At 40.2% G+C, this 17,214-nt stretch overlaps 1 protein-coding gene across 1 annotated transcript; it reads right to left on the reverse strand.

Annotated features, from left to right (window-relative positions):
• Positions 1-14,120: 14,120 nt before the first annotated feature.
• LOC143400728 (patr class I histocompatibility antigen, A-126 alpha chain-like) lies at positions 14,121-16,365 on the reverse strand. The gene is made up of 5 exons (XM_076857732.1): positions 16,293-16,365; positions 15,754-16,020; positions 15,249-15,524; positions 14,367-14,642; positions 14,121-14,239 (listed from the first exon to the last, which is right to left on the reverse strand). Exons 1-5 carry the CDS (start codon positions 16,363-16,365, stop codon positions 14,121-14,123), a joined length of 1,011 nt encoding a protein of 336 aa, XP_076713847.1.
• Positions 16,366-17,214: the final 849 nt, after the last annotated feature.

Below are 17,214 nucleotides of genomic sequence, written 5' to 3' on the forward strand. Positions count from 1 at the left end.
TTTAATAATTTAATGTCATCTGATCTTGCAAAATTTTTTACTAATTTGACCTCTGTGTCTAATAGAGAAATCTTTAATTCTGTTACTAGGGCTGGATAACCATATTAGTAAACATTAAGCCTACCTGTGTAGGTTAGAAATAAAGGCCTTAACCTTAAGCTAAAATTACTCTGGCAGTTCCCTTTTGATGGTTATCAGGCATTTCTACATAAGAATCTCTTTTGAAGTCTCCAGTTTATTTATTTATGGAAGTTACATTTAACTATTATTTTATTATTTAAAATGTCCAGGAATAGCTGTGTTTTGGCTTTGACTGTCTTTGCTAAGTGTTTAAGATGAAGCAAGTCAAACTGACCTTTGTTTTTATCTATTGTTAACAGTCAGCTGAGTTTTCTTGGGAGTCCTCGGGAACTTACAGCAGCTTTTCAGATCTGCTAGTGCCATTTGTGCTAGGATGGGTCCAGGCCTTGCTTGACCATGTGGCTTCCCTTGGAAGCATCAGGGATGTCTCCCTTTTCTGATGACCCTCCTCTTTACAGCAAATGCACTGATTGGCTTTCTGTCCTCCACTGGTCTCATTAATCTCCCTGTTCAGGAGGTTATGTGGCCTAGAGTTGCAGAGCCCTTTGGAAAAGTCCCCTATCCCCTGACTCAGACTGACTCAGAGGGCAAAAGCCAAATTTTTAATTTTAAAACTTGATCTTAAACATCTAGCAAATAAGTCAACAGCCTTATATTAAGAGCACTGGGCTTTAATGTCTATCTTTTTATCTTACATTAACCCAGGTTGTGAGTTCTTAAATCAGTACCTCTGCAGAACATTAACAGGCAGTCTTCCAGCCATTTTGAAAACTACAAGATAAAATTATCAAAGAGTAAAAACATATTTAGTTCATATAATAGATACCTTGAATTTTGGCAGAGTTATACATTATAATTTCCTGTTTGAGATCTTAGTAATCTTAACAAAAAACTAACTTTTGGACATAACTTTAAATGTACTGAAATCTAGCCTACTTTTTTTATAGTTACTTTTACATATAGTGGGATGGGACATAGAGCTTTATCTCAAGTAAGGCGGGGCTCTTTATAAATCTTAAGTACTGCAGTTCTGAGACTGATCTTTACTTTTTAGACATCATTTTACAAAAGTCTACATAAATTGTTGTGAACTTGAGCAAACATAACATAATATCACATCTAAAACATGAATTAAAGAAAGGCTGAAAGCTTTTAACCTTTTGTAGAAAAGTGGCAAAGTACTTTTGTGTTTTGCAATAAAACCTTTACACAGATTAGGCTCTCATTAACTTAAAAATATATTTAAATTGTATCTCAGTGTAAAAAGTAACATAGAACTTTACATATCTTATTGATAACAAGTCCAGTTATAGAACACAAATGATATAAATAAATCTCTAACATTTTTTTTAAGCCTAAAATTACCATACAACTTTAGGACACCAGTTTGATATAATGTTCTTTTGAAGCTTTTACCTTACAGACTTGTATACCTGGAAGATATAAACATATTAATGGCACCACAATTACATTGATGTTTTTATATTAACCAAGTTTAGCTTTTTAGAGAGATAACATAGCACAATTTTTTTAAAACAACAGCACTTGTTTAACCAGCTGTTTAATTTTTTTTTTAAGATTACTTGTTCAAAAACTTACACTTATAAGCAACTTATACAGACCTTTTTTATATCATTTACTTAAACTTTTTAAATTATTTAATCATATAGACTTTTATCCAGAAATTTTTTTTATTAAATTTATATCTAGAACCTTCTAGTTTTTTTTTATCTGTTTACCCAATTTAAATTGAACCATTTGAATCACGTGAGTCAAAGATATTTTGGATCCATTTTTAAAATTTTTTTATGAGCGCTCTTTATCTGTCAATTGTCATATCACTACATGATACATGGACATACACACATACAGACATATTGACATACAACACGTAACAAGTGTAACACAATACAATAGTAAAGGCCTTGTTGCTTTCTCAGGTGATATCTCATTGCAATGTTTAAAAACTCCATAGTTGATCAAAAATAGAACTTATCAGAAAAACATTAACTTGTCTGTAGGATCAAAATCATGAGCTCAAAAAAATACAAAATTTAAGGAAAAAGCAAAAATCCTAGAAAAAATTGACTGGCCAGTAATTAGTAAATGCCATACAATTTACCCTCTGGTTTAATCTAGTTTGAGTTCCCATAAAAAGACACTTTTACTATTTTTTTTTTATACTAGAAAAACTTGCTCACACAAAACTGAAAATAGGAATTTACTTAATAATATAAAGCTACCATCAGAAGAGATCCCTTCAGGATCATTAAGTCACTTTCTTTGTTCTGAAGTTTTTAAAGTAGTACTAAGTTACATTAAATCACCTGGAAAAAAAAAATCTTAAAAGAGAACCACACACTACCATGTACATCCAAAATTAAGCTTTAAATATTTTCAAGACTGTTGCTATTTAATGTTATTTTAATAAGCCAGACCAACATCTTAATTTAACATTTTTTTTTGAATCTTACACACTAAGGGGAACAGATACCAAATTATAATTTACTATCTTTGCCCAAATTAATGCACTGGTACACCTAGTGAAATCTTTTTAGGCTACCCAGTTCAAAATTGATGGAAAAAAAATAAAACTGAATGATTGGGAGTTACTTGCCAACTTGGAAGTAGAGTTTTTTAATTTTTTTTATCCTAAGTATTTAAGTTTTCTGGCATGAATTATCTGAAATCACAAACTAAACAATTACCTAACCCTAACTTTTAACTGCAAGATTATACAATGCTTCAAACTCATTTAGGTACCAGATTGTTACAATAAAAAAATTATCTTTTAGACACACATTTAACCTAGATTATCCCCAAGAAACAATCAGACAACTAGATAAGAAAATATCTCTCCAGGTTTTGAACTTTCATTTAATTATGACTCCTATCAGTGGCACCATAGATTTTCCCATGAGTGGACCAGATGTTTTTACATAGGGGCAACTATCGGTGTAAAATCAAGGGTCTCAGTGTGACTGACTTTACTGCATTCAGGTGGAGTAATCCTTGCAGTGCAGGGAAAGAATGAGGAAATTCCCCAGAGCGAAGATAGCTCTGGCAGCTGCTGGGAGTTTCTCAGTCTCTCCTTTACTTACAGGATTAACTTCTTTGGATAGACCCAATTTCAGGCAATCTGGCATATCTCCTAACTTTCCAGTAGAGTCAGTTTTTATCTGTCTTAGGTCTTGAAGGGGGAAGAGGGTATGTACTTTGATCAGCTCAAATTTCTCTCTTGACTCTTTTTCTCCTCATGGTGGATCTGTAAACTAAAGAAGCCACCTAAGTGTTAAGGGATATCTACTGGTTTTAAGGTCCCATGTTAGTCTTAGATGGAATGAGAAAGTACAAAGGCAAGAAGACAGACACAAATATCAGACTGGACACAGAGAACGCTGCGCGGCTCGAGCACAAACCGAACGGATTAGGGAGAGGAGGGATACCGTCACCTCCGTCACCCACGAGTACACTGTACTCTGCAGAACATTGGAGGCCCCCCAAGATGGGCCTCCCTGAGTCCCTGGGACGTCTCCCAGGGTGGCAGGGGAGAAGTCTGAGTTCGTCAACTCCTTCTCAAGCTGCCCAGAATACAGAGCAATTACGCGTAATTGTACAGACGCTGCGCATGAACAGATAACAATCAGACATAGACAGAGACACAAAATGACACGAACTGGCCAGCTTACCTCCCAGTGGTTATCGGGTGTTCCTTGGGCAGGGATCCGGACAGGGTTACAGGAGTTCTCCTGGCTGGCTCGCCAAATGAAAGACCCACCGATTCCCTGTCCAGGAAAGACGCACAAGGCACTGGCTGCAAACGCATGAGGTTTATTCAGACACAGGCGCCTGTGGGTGCTCAGCGAAACCTCAGCTGGAGCTTTGGTGAGCTGGCACACCGGGCTTTGGGGTACAGGTCTTTTATAGGGTCAAGGGGCAGGTTTCGCGCGCGCGGTAAGCAACAGGTTTCTTATTGGCTATTTTGAACCCAGCATATAGGTTACCTAAAGGGTAAAGTTATTTTTCATTTTATGTTCCTGGAACAATACCACATGACAGTTACATATGAGCATTCTGATTTTTCTGTTCCTGCTTATTAGCCCCTGTTTATTCAGGCATGCCCTGGAATCTGTTTTTCTGCTCTTTCCCAACCATCCTGTTTTTCCCTTTTCAATCGGTCACACTTAACTGATTATCTGAAAAACACATTGTCTGCAGGTTTGTGACGTGCCCTAATAATTTTGTAACTAAGCCTAAGGTTGCTGGGCTGGGGTCTTTCAAAATGACTGAATGGTGCATTTCTTAGTTTCCCTGTCAGTAAGCAACACAAAATTACACAGCACAACAAACTTGGTGGAAATGCAGAGAAATGCAAAATCCAGAAATACTAGTTGAAGGCCTCCTCAATATTCCACACTCAATGATGAATAAAACTACTAAGCAAAGGATAAAAACAAATTTGAACAGCATTGTGGACCATCTAAAACTAGTGGGCATCTGTGAACACTCCTCTCAGTAACATTTGAATACATATTGTTTTAGAGTGCATGTGGAACACTCTTCAGGATGCACCACATGCTACTCCATAAGAGAAATATTAATCCATTTGAAACCATAGAAATAAATACAAATGAGGTTTTCAAGATGATGGAATAGAGATCACTTCCCTGGCTGCTCTGTGGAGTGAAACCAAGAAAGCAGACAGGCAGCTTCTCAGCAAGGTGGGTGGAAAAAAAAAAGTGTGGGAAATTTACTGGAATTTAAAAGTGGACATTCAAAGCAGATTGGGGACTCAGGAAGTTGGACACAATAAAATGAGGAAGAAATCCCCAGCGGCACAGCCACTGCAGCTGCTGGGCCAGAAGTACCAGGCAGAGTGGTCTCTTTATCCCCATAGTGGAGGGATAAGGGAATTATAAGTACTCGAATTTTGGGTAGGCCCAGGACATTTCTGGGTGTGGAGTGTTAGAGATCAAGGGCATTATCCTGCAAACCTGAAAGAAATGCTGCCCAATATCTGTGTGTGGGTAAAGGAGCTGCATCTCTCCAGGTGGCATGTGGAGGACAAAGGAAGGAGCAATTTTGCAGTTGCTGCATGGAGACTGGGGGCTGAAGGGGCCAATTCCTGGGAAACTCGAATTTGGCACAAAATACAGGCAGGTAAACACACACTGCACAACATAGAGTGTGCTTAAGTGACCAGGAGAACATCAAACATGGAAAGAGGTTTACACAGAGGACAACAGGTCTTGGAAGCCCACCTGGCTCTACCTCTCCCCCTCCAATCCCACTGTTTGCAGAACCAGTTGGGAAAGATGCATCTGACTGAGAACTTGGAAGGACAATGGTGGAAAAGATTGGAGACTGAACTGGAGACCAGGAAACATGGGGTCTGAAGGTAAGTAGAGGATTATGAATTGACTCCCACATCACAAAAGTGGAATCCAGGGGAGATCCCTGGGGTACAATCTTCCAGCATGGACCAGCAAGTACTGGGCACTGGAAGTGCACTGAGTTAAAATCTCCAGATCAACTGTCATTGAAAGCCTAAACCCTGCTTCCAGGAATTCAGCCTATGGGATTACCTCTCACTCCAGCAATCCACAGAGTGGAGGATCATGCTCCAGATGACCCCATCTAAAACTACTGAGAAGAGAAGCTGAGAATCTTCTGAACTCCAATGGAAAGAATTCTTTAACTTTTCATCAAAATCTTTATTTTTCATTTTTCTCTGTTTAATTGTGACTTTAATAGTACAAAGACATTTATACATATTTATAATTGTTTTTTTTCTTTTCTAGTGTTTTTGAAGCCAGTTATTTTTCATGGATTAGTTTTTTTTTCTGAACTAGCATATTTTAGGGTTTTAAAAATATTCTTTTATTTAAAAATTTTTTTAAAAATTTGTTATATATTTTTTCTCCTACTAGTTTCCCTTGATTTGTTCTTTTCTTCTGCTAACAATCAATCTCTATTGTTTTTCTCTTTCACTCTTCTTTAATTTGTTACCTCTCTTTTCCTCCTCCCTCATAATCATTACATTCTATAACACTTCTTTTCTCTCCCTGTCCACCACTTGAAAATGTAAACACTTTTGCAAACTTGCTGGTTTTTAAAAATATTTTTTATTTATTTATTTTTGTGGTGCTAAGGATCAAATCCAGTGTCTCACCTGTGCTAGGTAAATTCTCTACCACTGAGCCCCAAACACAGTCCTGAACTTACTGTTTTTATTATAGGCATAAACTGGTCATTTCATTTCTGTATATTGTGATAATTAACATTGTAAACATCCTAGTAGAAACTACTTGGTTTAATGATGTGAATTGTTTGCATTGGTTTTTGTTATTTATTTTCTCCCCCTAAACAGTGAGGTATTGGAAATCTTCAGGGACACTATAAGTCCACAGGGTAGAAACCCTATCACCTCAAGATCCATACTATTATTAAGGTAGACAGACACACACACAACATGAATAAGCAAGGGAACAAATCACCCCAAACAAACCAAGATACTCCAATAACCAAATCCATTGACACCACAGTGGAAAAAATTTCAGGGAAGGTGCTTAGAAAGTACATAGTTAATCTGATCTGTAAAGTATAGGATGATATAAGGAATGAAATCAGAGAGAAAATACAAGAAGTAAAAGATCACTTCAATAAAGAGGCAGAGACTCTGAAAAAAAAGTAGAAATCCTCAAAATTTTGGAAATTAAAAATTCAGTAGAAAGCATCACCAACAGACTAGAGCACTTCAAAGACAGAAACTCATGCAAGGAAGACAAAATATATAATCTTGAAAATAGCATTGACCATAGAGAGATGTTAAGAAACCATGAATAGACCTTCTAAGATCTATGGGATAACATGAAAATATTTAAGATTTATCAGGATAGATGAAAAAGTGCAGAGATACAAACCAAGGGAATGAACAATTTTTTTTTCAATGAAATAATATTAGAAAATTTCCCAAACATAAAGAATGAAACAGAAAATCAAATACAAGAGGTTTGTAGCATCTCAAATGTACAAAATCACAACAAACCCACGCCAAGGCACAATATAATGAAAATGCCTATTATACAGGATAAGGATAGAATTTTAAAGGTTGAGAGAGGGAAAATATCATATTTCATATAGGGGAAACCAATCTGGATTTCAGCTTATTTCTCAACTAAACCCTTAAATCTAGGAGGTCCTGGAGCAAGATGGTTCAAGCTCTGTAAGAAAATGGATGCCCACCAAGAATCCTATGTCCAGAAAAATTAAGCATCAGATTTGAAGATGAAATAAAAACCTTCCATGATTAACAAAAGAACCCCAACTAGAAAGCCTGAACCACAGAACATACTCAGCAAAATATTCCATAAGGAGGAAATGAAAACAACAACAACAACAATGAAAACCAGCAAAGGGAGGAACTACACTAAAGGAAAGGTCAATCAAAGGAGAAACTAAGTCAAGTTAAAAACTAGAAACACACACAAATGACCAGGAACACAAATCATATCTCAATAATAACCTTGAATGTTAATGACTTAAACTCATCAATCAAAAGACATAGACTGACAGATTGGATTAAAAAACAAGACCCAAAATATGCTAAGAGACTCACCTCATAGGCAAAGACATCCATAGACTGAAGGTGAAAGGATGGGTATAAACATACAACTCACAAGGATGGTATAAACAACAGGGACTTCTACCCTCATATCAGATAAAGAGGGCTTCAAGCCAAAGTTAATCAGAAGGAACAAAGAAGGCCATTTCACACTGCTCAAGGGAATTATATATCAACAAGACATAACAATTGTAAATATTTTTGCCTCAAACAATAGAGCATCTACGTACATCAAAGGAACCCTTCTTAATTTCAAGAATTAAATAGACACGACACAATAATACTGGGGATCTTTAACATGCCTGTGTCACCACTGGATAGCTCCTCCAAACAAATGCTAAATAAAGAAGATATAGAAGTGAAAATAAAATTGATAATTTAGACTTAAGAGGCATATATAGAATATTTCATCCATCATTAAGTGAATACACCTTCTTCTCAGCAGTACATGGATCCTTCTCTAATACAGACCATGTTATGTAAGCTATCACATATGTTTGTGTGCATTTATAATATTAATTCAACATATTTTAGCATCTTTACAGTTATTTTGATAGCTCTATTTCCATTGATATTAATTTTTGCATTCTTGAGTTTTTCTTGATTAGACTTGTTTGATTTTTATCAACTTTAAGCTGTGTTATTTCTTCTCTAGTTCATGTATTTCTGGTCCTACTCTTATATTTTTCTCCCTACTATATAATTTGAAAATAATCTGATTATTAATCTAGCTTCTTTCTGATGCAAATGCTATAAGTTATAAATGCTTATCTGAGTGCTGTTTCATCCCAGAAATCCTGATACATTAAACTTTTATTATCACTTAGTTCAAAGCACTTATTATTTACTTTACTGTGCTTTCTTCTTTGACATCTGAGATATTCATAAGTGTGACGTATGATTTTGAAATGAGTTGACCTGTAGGGGTGGAGTTCTACAGATCTTAAGGTGATTGGTTTTTAATATAGTATATTGTGCAGCAAACACAGTCTGCATGATTTCATATTTTTTTAAAGAGATAGGGAGAGAAAGAGAGAGAGAGAGAGAGAGAGAGAGAGAGAGAGAGAGAGAGAGAGAGATAATTTTTTATTTGTTATTATTTATTTTTAGTTTTTGGTGGACACAACATCTTTATTTTTTTTTATGTGGTGCTGAGGATGGAACCCAGCACCCCGCACATGCCAAGTGAGCGTGTTACCGCTTGACCACATCCCCAGCCCAATTTCATATTTTTAAAAAAAGTATTGCAAATGCTTTTTATGTTGATTGTATAGGTTGCATAGATGTCAAAACTGATCAAATTGCATACTTCAAATATGTCCATTTTATTGTACTTCAATTTTACCTCAATACATTTATGGAAAAAAAGAAATAATAAAAAATATTTTCTGATCACAATGAAATGAAGTTAGTAATCAATCAAATAATACAAGAAGTAGGGAAAATCACAAATGTATGGAAATTTAAAAACACTCCAGAATTGTCAATGGCTTAAGAAAATTAACATAAAGCTAGGGAACACTCTCAAATTAATGAAAATGAAGAAAAATATATCATATTTATGAGACACTAATAAAGGAGCACTTAGAGTAAATTTGTAGCTATAAATGCCTGCATTAAAAAGGATTCAAATGAATAACCGAACCTTCGCCTTAAGGCATAGGAACAGAAAAGCAAACTAAACCCCAAACAGATATAGAGAAGGAAACAGGGAAGAAATAGCAGAATATAATAGTAAGAAATAGTAGAAAATAATAAAGAACAGAGAAGCTATTGATGGAACCAAATAGAATACTTTGGAAAGATAAACAAAAATTGACAAATTGTCAGCTGGATACACTCAATAAAACAATAGTAAAATAATTAGGATCAGAAAAGAGAGAGGATGCAATATTACTTACTTTGAAATAAGAAAAACAATCCGAATTCTGCTGTGAACAATGGGGTGCCAAAAAATTAGATAGCATACATAAAATGGACAAAAGGTAGATAGACAAGAAACTAGTAATGGTGACTCAAGAATAAATAGATATTTTGAATATAACTAGAACAAGTGAAGACACTGAATTAGTAATAATATATTTTATAAATATACCTACAAGAAAACTCTTTCTCCAAATGACTTTACTGGTAAATTATACCACAGAGGTGAAGATAATTATTGATGACAGCTCAGGCTCCTGGCTCACTATGGGAATTACTAGAGTTTGACTGCTTAGGTTTGAATCTTGGCTCCACCATTTGTGGGTTGTGAGACCTTGGGAAAGTTTCTGAGCCCATTGTGTCTCTGCTTTACCTTCTATACAATGGGGATGATGCTGACTGTTGTACTGAATGCTCACTGTGGTTAAATAAGTGACTATTGTTAAAATAGCATAAACATAAAAATGAGATAGTCTCGTAAAGTCAATAATTATTTAGACATATGACTTTTTTAAACTGTTGTATGTATTTCACAGGACAAGGTCATAACTGGGAGAGAGACCTAAGATGCAAGGGCTTTTGGGAGCTCTTGGGGGAGGTATCATGTCAGGCAGTAATGGCTTCTACAGCTGCAGGCACAGAAACTGAATGAAAAAAATTAAACGATACAGAAATACAGAAACAGCCCTCTTTCCTCAAGTGGAAAAGAAGGAAACAGGAAAGTCATGGCACCCTCCACTGGTCACGTTGGAGCTGTTCTTCTATCTGAGGTAGCCATGACCCCACACAAACACCCTCATCTTCCTAGGCTCAGCTTTCTCTCCTGACTTTGCCTTCTTGTGGCTCACAGTGGCCTTCAGCATTTAAATGTGTTCTTTGTATAGTGCAGGATGCTGTGAGAATTTGTTTATGTAGTGTTTGTTAATAATCATAAGGAATTTTCCTATCACATGGAGGAGAAAAGTGGGTAACAGATTACTGAAGTAATTAGTTCCAAGTCCAGCCAGAGCTTCTACAGAGCTCATGTCCTTGGTTTCTCTACAGTAGGAGAAGTGATCCTGGACCTGGTCACTGCTCACCCAAAGCTCTTGGTCTCTGAGGATGGTGCACATGTGACCATGGTAGATTTTGCTAGGCCAATGCTCATTCTAAAAGTGTTGGAGGGAGGGGGTGAAAGAACCCCTATGTGCTGAGTTGTGGGGTTTTCTTTCTGTACCTGGCTTATTTCATTTAGTATAATGTCCTCCTAATTCATCCATGTAATTACAAATTAAAAATTTTCTCTTTTTTTAAAGGCTGAAAAAATATTTTTAAATGATTTTTTCAAGCAATAAGTATCTACAACAGACATTTCCAAGGAAATGTGGTGTCATCATTAAAAAAAATAGAAACAAAAACAAAAACTTTAAAGGATGGAGTAGCATTGGAGCTGGGCAATGGGTATACCTTGAAGAACTTCAAAGAGGCTTTTTAGGAGAAACTTGATTAGAAGAAACAGAACTTCAATGTAAGAAACAGAGACAGTGCAAAATACAAAGAGACTTATAGAACCCTCTAGTTCTCTGAGCAAGAAGCAGTGAAGAAATTATGCAATTGCAAACATAGGCTGCATTTCTTTAAAAAAAAAACCAACAACAGTGGATCACCAAGAATGCCAAACAGATCTCATTGTGTAGAACCAAGAGATCAAACTATCCTTGGGAAGAAAACTAAAACTGAGTCCTAATCAACAAACCTCCAGCATTTGCTTAGCATATTTAAACATTGCTCTATACCAGGGGCACCTTTGTGCCTTTGTGATGTTGTGCTGGCTGTGATTCAGAATTAAGTTACATAAAAAATGCTGAGATCCAACACTTTAACTTTGTTGCTGATCCCCAAAAGAAAGTGTTGACCCTTTTTTATCACTGATACATATGAGAGAGATAGAATTTTATTACTTTCCCTAATCTTATTGAGAATGTTCTTTTCAATACCTAGAGCCCTAGAGATTTTACCATGACATTATATTGAATTTTAACAAATGCTTTTACTGCATCCTTTGGAATGAACCTATGACTTTTCACCATCATTCTGTTAATGTGGTGATATGAATTTTTGTTTTATTCTAAAACAAAAGACCAGCATTGATTTCCCATGACATGATAAAACCACCATGGACAGATATATACTGCTTTTTGCATGTTTTTGGAGCAAGTTCTAGAATTAATCTTGTTAAGGACAGTGAAACTGCTGAGTAGAGAAGATGAAAGCCTAAGAGGAATTTATCTAGGATGAGAAATCATAAGATCCTTCCTCTCTGTGACTCTCATAATCTGGGCCCTTTAAAAATACCGCAGAAATGATGGAAAATATAATCCAGAAAACTGCCCTGGGTTTTGTGGGACAATGACAGGAAAAAGGCTTTTTGCTGCTCTCAAAGAGAGACACCCAGAGAAGAATGAGACCAGAACTCACACTTAATAATAAGAATAGGGATAATTCTCCGTAGAAACTGAGAAACAAAAAAAGATGGGAGCACAAGGTCAGACTCAGGTCTCAGCCTATGTTAACCCACTCAATGTGATGCCCTCCCTGCCCATGGTCCTGGAGACAGGACCTGCCCTGGTGATGCCTGAGCCCCTGTCATTACAGGTCCTGGTGAGATGAGGTTCAATTGAACGGAGGGGTCTAAGGATCAGGAAAGATGATCCAGCTGAGGAGTGACCACATCAAACCCAGGATGAACTGAGTGCAGACTGGGTGCTGCTTTGTCCACCTTCAGCTCCTTTCATCTTTCTCCTGTCCCCACCTGAGGCAGACTCAGCACAGCAAACATGTGGATTCTGGAAGGTTTTGGGTTTTATTTTCTCTCAGAAATTGTAGGAATCCTCTTTTCACTTAATTAAACCACAACCGTAATTCATGGCACAAATGTGAAATACAAATCAATATACACATTCTGTTTTGCAAAGGGCAAGGAAAAGTCTACAGCCCAGGGCAGCATAAAGCTACCAGGAATGAAGACATCCCAGCCCCACATTTGCTACATAGGAAAGTTAATTGAGGAAGACAACAGGACAGGGTAGGGAGGGGTCTTGGTGATCAAAGATGAGAGCCTGTCTCCATTTCCTCAGGATCTGATGACAGGAACACAGACACATAGACACAGTTTATTGCCAGCTGCACAAAGAGAAGTTGGGACCTCTTGAAACTGCAGTAGGGAGCAGGAAGAGAACTGAAGAAATCCTGTATTACTCAGTTGAAAGAAAATACTGTAAAGAAAGTATTATGAACAAATTCAGATAAGTCATTGTAATGAAGACACTCTGAACAACCCATTAAACACTTAAAATGTCAGAAATTTCTGGGAGAGTCCCTGTAACTCAGTCTCCCCATTCTTCAACTCTTCTCCCTCTCCAGGCCCTTCAAGGTCTCACCTTTTAACCAGTGAGAGACACATCAGATCCCTGGGAACTGTCATTACCTGAGCAGAACAAAAATAGAACCTGGTCAGAGTCCACAGGAGACGTGGCTAATGGATGAATTATGGGTGGATCACTCCCCCTTTGCTTCCCACTACAGTCACCTAGGGGTCTCAGAGATCACTGTTCTTCATACTTACAGGCAGCTGGAGCAGAGGTGTCTGGTTTTACACCTGTGGGAAGAAAGCTGCCTGTGAGAGAGTAGCTTGGAAACAGGTCTGAGAGTGCCCCCTAGTCCTGGACACTGGGCAAGTCTCCAGAACTGTGACTGTAGATGTAGGAAAGGATCAGGAGACAAGAAGAAAATAGATAGGTAAGGATGAAGATAATTACTTTCCTGGAGTTCTGTCTTCACCAGGAAAATTCCCCTCTGGCCTCTAAATGCTGGGAATCAGGCCCCCATCACCACAAATATCAAGAGGATATATTGGTCCTTTAGTTTCTGTGCACCTTACAAAAAGTAAACAGGGTCCAGGTTGGGTAAGGACACTTGTAGATGTTACTTCCCATTAACAAGGCAGGGCATATTATCAGGAACTGCCTGTAGGAGCTAAGCACAACACCTTAGCCTTGAGCGATGGAGGTGTGGAACTGGCTTCTGTTGTGCACAAAAGCAAGTGGACTTCACCTTTGCTAGCCTGGGGACTGCAGCTCTGGGAGTGGACATTACCTAATGGGAGTGGCCTGCCCCCCTGTTCTCCTTTAACACTATCCTTTCTGCCTTATTTTGATAGAATGTTCTTTTGAACACCCTCCCCCAATAAAAACCAAGGTTCGGGGCATGCTCTTTCTCTGTTGCCCACCTCCCTTCCTTTTTCTTGTCCCTCTTGTGGGAGCTTGCAGTTGAGGCAGAAGAACCGAACTGAAATGCCCCCCAAAAGGTCTAAATGTTTGTGTGTTTTGTTGTGCCAGCCCAATTCACCCTAGAGACCTGGTTTTTGTACCCCATGTGGAATGTGGGCTAAAACACACTTCTACAAGGTTTTTCAAATCACCAGTGGGACAAAAATTCAGACCCTGCACTTTTCCTACCTTTTTTTCTTCTTCCAAAAGACAAAAGCGACCACAGCTCCGGTGACAACAGCTCCAAGGAGAATTACACCAGCAACAATTCCCAAGATGGAGATGGTGGGCTTAGGGGGTGGCTCTGGGGGAGGAAGGGAAGTTAGATGAGGGGACCTGATCCCCTGCTCTCAGTCCCTACCCTGCTGAGGGTCTCCAGGAAGCCTCCTGCTTTCCTGACAACAGGCTCTGGGCCCTCATCCCCTCCTTACCCCATCTCAGGGTGAGGGGCTCAGGCAGCCCCTTGTGATGCACATGGCAGGTGTATCTCTGCTCCTCTCCAGCAGGCACCACCACAGCTGCCCATTTCTGGAAATTTCCATCCCCTGCAGGCCTGGTCTCCACAAGTTCCATGTCCTGGGTCTGGTCCTCTCCATCCCGTTGCCAGTTCAGGGTGATCTCCTTAGGGTAGAAGCCCAGGGCCCAGCATCTCAGAGTGACATCCCCTTCAGGGATAGGGTGGTGAGTCACATGAGTCTTCGGGGGGTCTGAAAAAAAGAACTGGGAAATTCAGACATTTTGGCATTTCCTCTTGGGCCACTGAAGCAGTGCTCACATGGCCATCATAAGACCACCCCGAGTAATGAACAACATAATTCAGGTGAGGGAGAGAGCACAAAACCTAGACACAAGCCAGGATGCAGGCTTCTGGCACAATCTATTCCTTGGAAAGTTCTAAAATCAGATTGAAACAACCCAGTGGAAGAGGCTTCAGGTCCTTGAGAGGGACTTCAGAATCTGATCTTGATAGAGGCTGGGACACATGGAAAAGCTGGAGTCAGACCTCCAAGGCACTAGGCTGAAGTAGAACTGACTGTCCTGGATGCCAAGACTGCTGACAGGGACCTGTGGTCAGGTATTAATTGTCTTTCCCACCAGCCAGGGAGAGAGAGACCAGATCCCTTCCTTGTCCTCAGAGAAAGCAGCCTTCAGTTCCTCTCTAGTACAGAACTTGGGAATCCAGGCCCACACCCTCCCCTCTGGACTATGAGCAGGGCTATGCTCTACAGTGGGCACCATTCTCCCCGCTTCCTCCTGGGAACTGCTAGAGAGATGTACAGGAGATGGGGCAGGTGTTCAGCAGCTGCTCATACCTGCGCGCTGCAGCGACTCCTTCCCTTTCTCCAGGTAGCCTGCAAGACACTTCAAGCAATCTCCTTCCAGGTAGGCCCTTAAGCTCTCTGCAACACCAGCCGCTTCCCACTTCCGCTGGGTGATCTGAGCCGCCTTGTCTGCAGCGGTCCAGGAGCGCAGGTCCTCCTTCAGGGCGATGTAATCCGCGCCATCATAGGCGTACTGACTGTACCCGCGGAGGAAGCGCCCATCTGTCCCCATGTCACAGCCATATATCCTCTGGTAGGTGTGAGAGCCTGTCCCCGCCCCGCTGTCAGCCAGGGTCGCGACCTGCCCACCCCGCGGGTTTTTGTCCTAAGCTGAAAACGAAACCGGTCACAGTCCCCAAGGGCGCATTCTGGGTCTAGAGTCTCCGCGGGTCCCTCAGACTTGGGGTGAAGCTTAGCCCGGGAATCCCTGACTTCTGGGGACCATCTGTGAGGGACTTGAGGGGTCGCGATGTCCGACATGGACCCGGTCACTCACCGCCCGCGCTCTGGTTGTAGTAGCCTGGCAGGTTGTTGAGGCTCACTAGGTCACTCTGTGCATTGTCCTTGGCGGTCTGTGTCTCCCGTTCCCAATACTTGGGTCCCACCTTCTCCATCCAGGGCGCCCGGGGCTCCATCCTGGGATTCTGGGCGTCGCTGTCGAAGCGCACGAACTGCGTGTCGTCCACGTAGCCCACGGAGATGAAGCGGGGCTCCCCGCCGGGGCGGGACACGGAGGTGTCGAAATACCTCAGGGAGTGGGAGCCTGGGGAAGGGAGCCACTGAGACCACCCAACCAGGTCCCAGGTTGACTACCCAGGAGGAGAGGAGCGGGGTCCAGAGACGCTAAGGGGGCGGTGGGAGCAGAAGGGCAGGACGTAGGGGCGGGAGGAGAGGGAAGGGAAGGACCGCGCCACGCTGGGGAGGGTCTGGGCTGGGGGCTGCGGGGAAGCACCTTCCCCAGGTCCCAAGTGCTCACCGGATGGTCCCCTCGCTCCTCCCACATGGAGGCTATTTCCCTCCCAATCCTGTGCTCACCCGCCCAAGTGTCCCTCAGGGCCAAGGCCCCCAAGAGCAGGAGGAGCAGCATTGGGGGCGCCAGCACCCTCATCCTGCAGCTCTGTGGAGATTCTGTGACTTGGAGTGGGGGATGGGGGGAGGTCGCTGTGGACTTTAAAATTCAAACCTCAGTCACAAAGATTGGCTTCTTTAGGAGAAGACGACATGGGAGTGACAACTGTGGACCAGTCAGGAGTGTCCAGGCAGAATGACCTGACCCAGGTTGGGAGGAGAAAAGTGAAACTCCTGGAGACAGAAACTCCCAGAAGACAGGGAATCCTCAGCGCTCCCTGTCCACACCCCAGGCACAGCTCTAGACCCTGAGAGCCACGCCCAGGGCTGGGAGTTTGCCCTGAACCCTCCTCCTTACTAATCATTCTTTGTCTCACCATGCCTTGATTTCTGCCTCAGGGTGTAAAATCAGCAGTTCTCAAACGTTTTGGTTTCAGGATCTTTATATACTCTTAGAAAGTAGTGTGCACTCCAGAGGTAGTTAGATTTATGTGGGTTATGTCTATCAATATTTGCCATATTAGAAATTAATGCCATTTTAAAGATATTTTATTCCTCCTGAATATTAATAACTAATTGCATGTTAAATAATTGCATGAAAAATGTGCAGCACTCTTTGAAACAGTAGTTTCAAAGAAAAATAACTTTTCCCAAATTAAAATATTTAATTGGAAAAATGGATCATTTTACTTTTTACAATTTTGTCATCAGAGAGTGCTAGATATTCATATTTTCTGGATTTAACTTGTGACTTTGGTTGAAACAAAAAAATATAGCCTCACACAAATATTTATAAGAGGAATGTTTTTAATAACGTTTCCAGTATTCATCTTTGATACTACACTAAAATGATACAAGTGTTAGCTTCTTAAAAGTTCTTTTCCACAAG

This window comes from Callospermophilus lateralis, chromosome 6 (genome assembly GCF_048772815.1).
Source record: "Callospermophilus lateralis isolate mCalLat2 chromosome 6, mCalLat2.hap1, whole genome shotgun sequence".
Classification (NCBI taxonomy): Eukaryota; Metazoa; Chordata; class Mammalia; order Rodentia; family Sciuridae; genus Callospermophilus; species Callospermophilus lateralis.

What these genes read in the sequence shown, in the direction of transcription:
- LOC143400728 (XM_076857732.1), bottom strand. Translation starts at nt 16,365, where the DNA reads ATGAGGGTGCTGGCGCCCCCAATGCTGCTCCTCCTGCTCTTGGGGGCC. An exon ending in CTACAACCAGAGCGCGGGCG is followed by an intron (nt 15,525 to 15,753) that starts GTGAGTGACCGG and finishes GGGCGGGGACAG; the next exon opens with GCTCTCACACCTACCAGAGG. An exon ending in GCCCCTCACCCTGAGATGGG is followed by an intron (nt 14,240 to 14,366) that starts GTAAGGAGGGGA and finishes TTCCTCCCCCAG; the next exon opens with AGCCACCCCCTAAGCCCACC.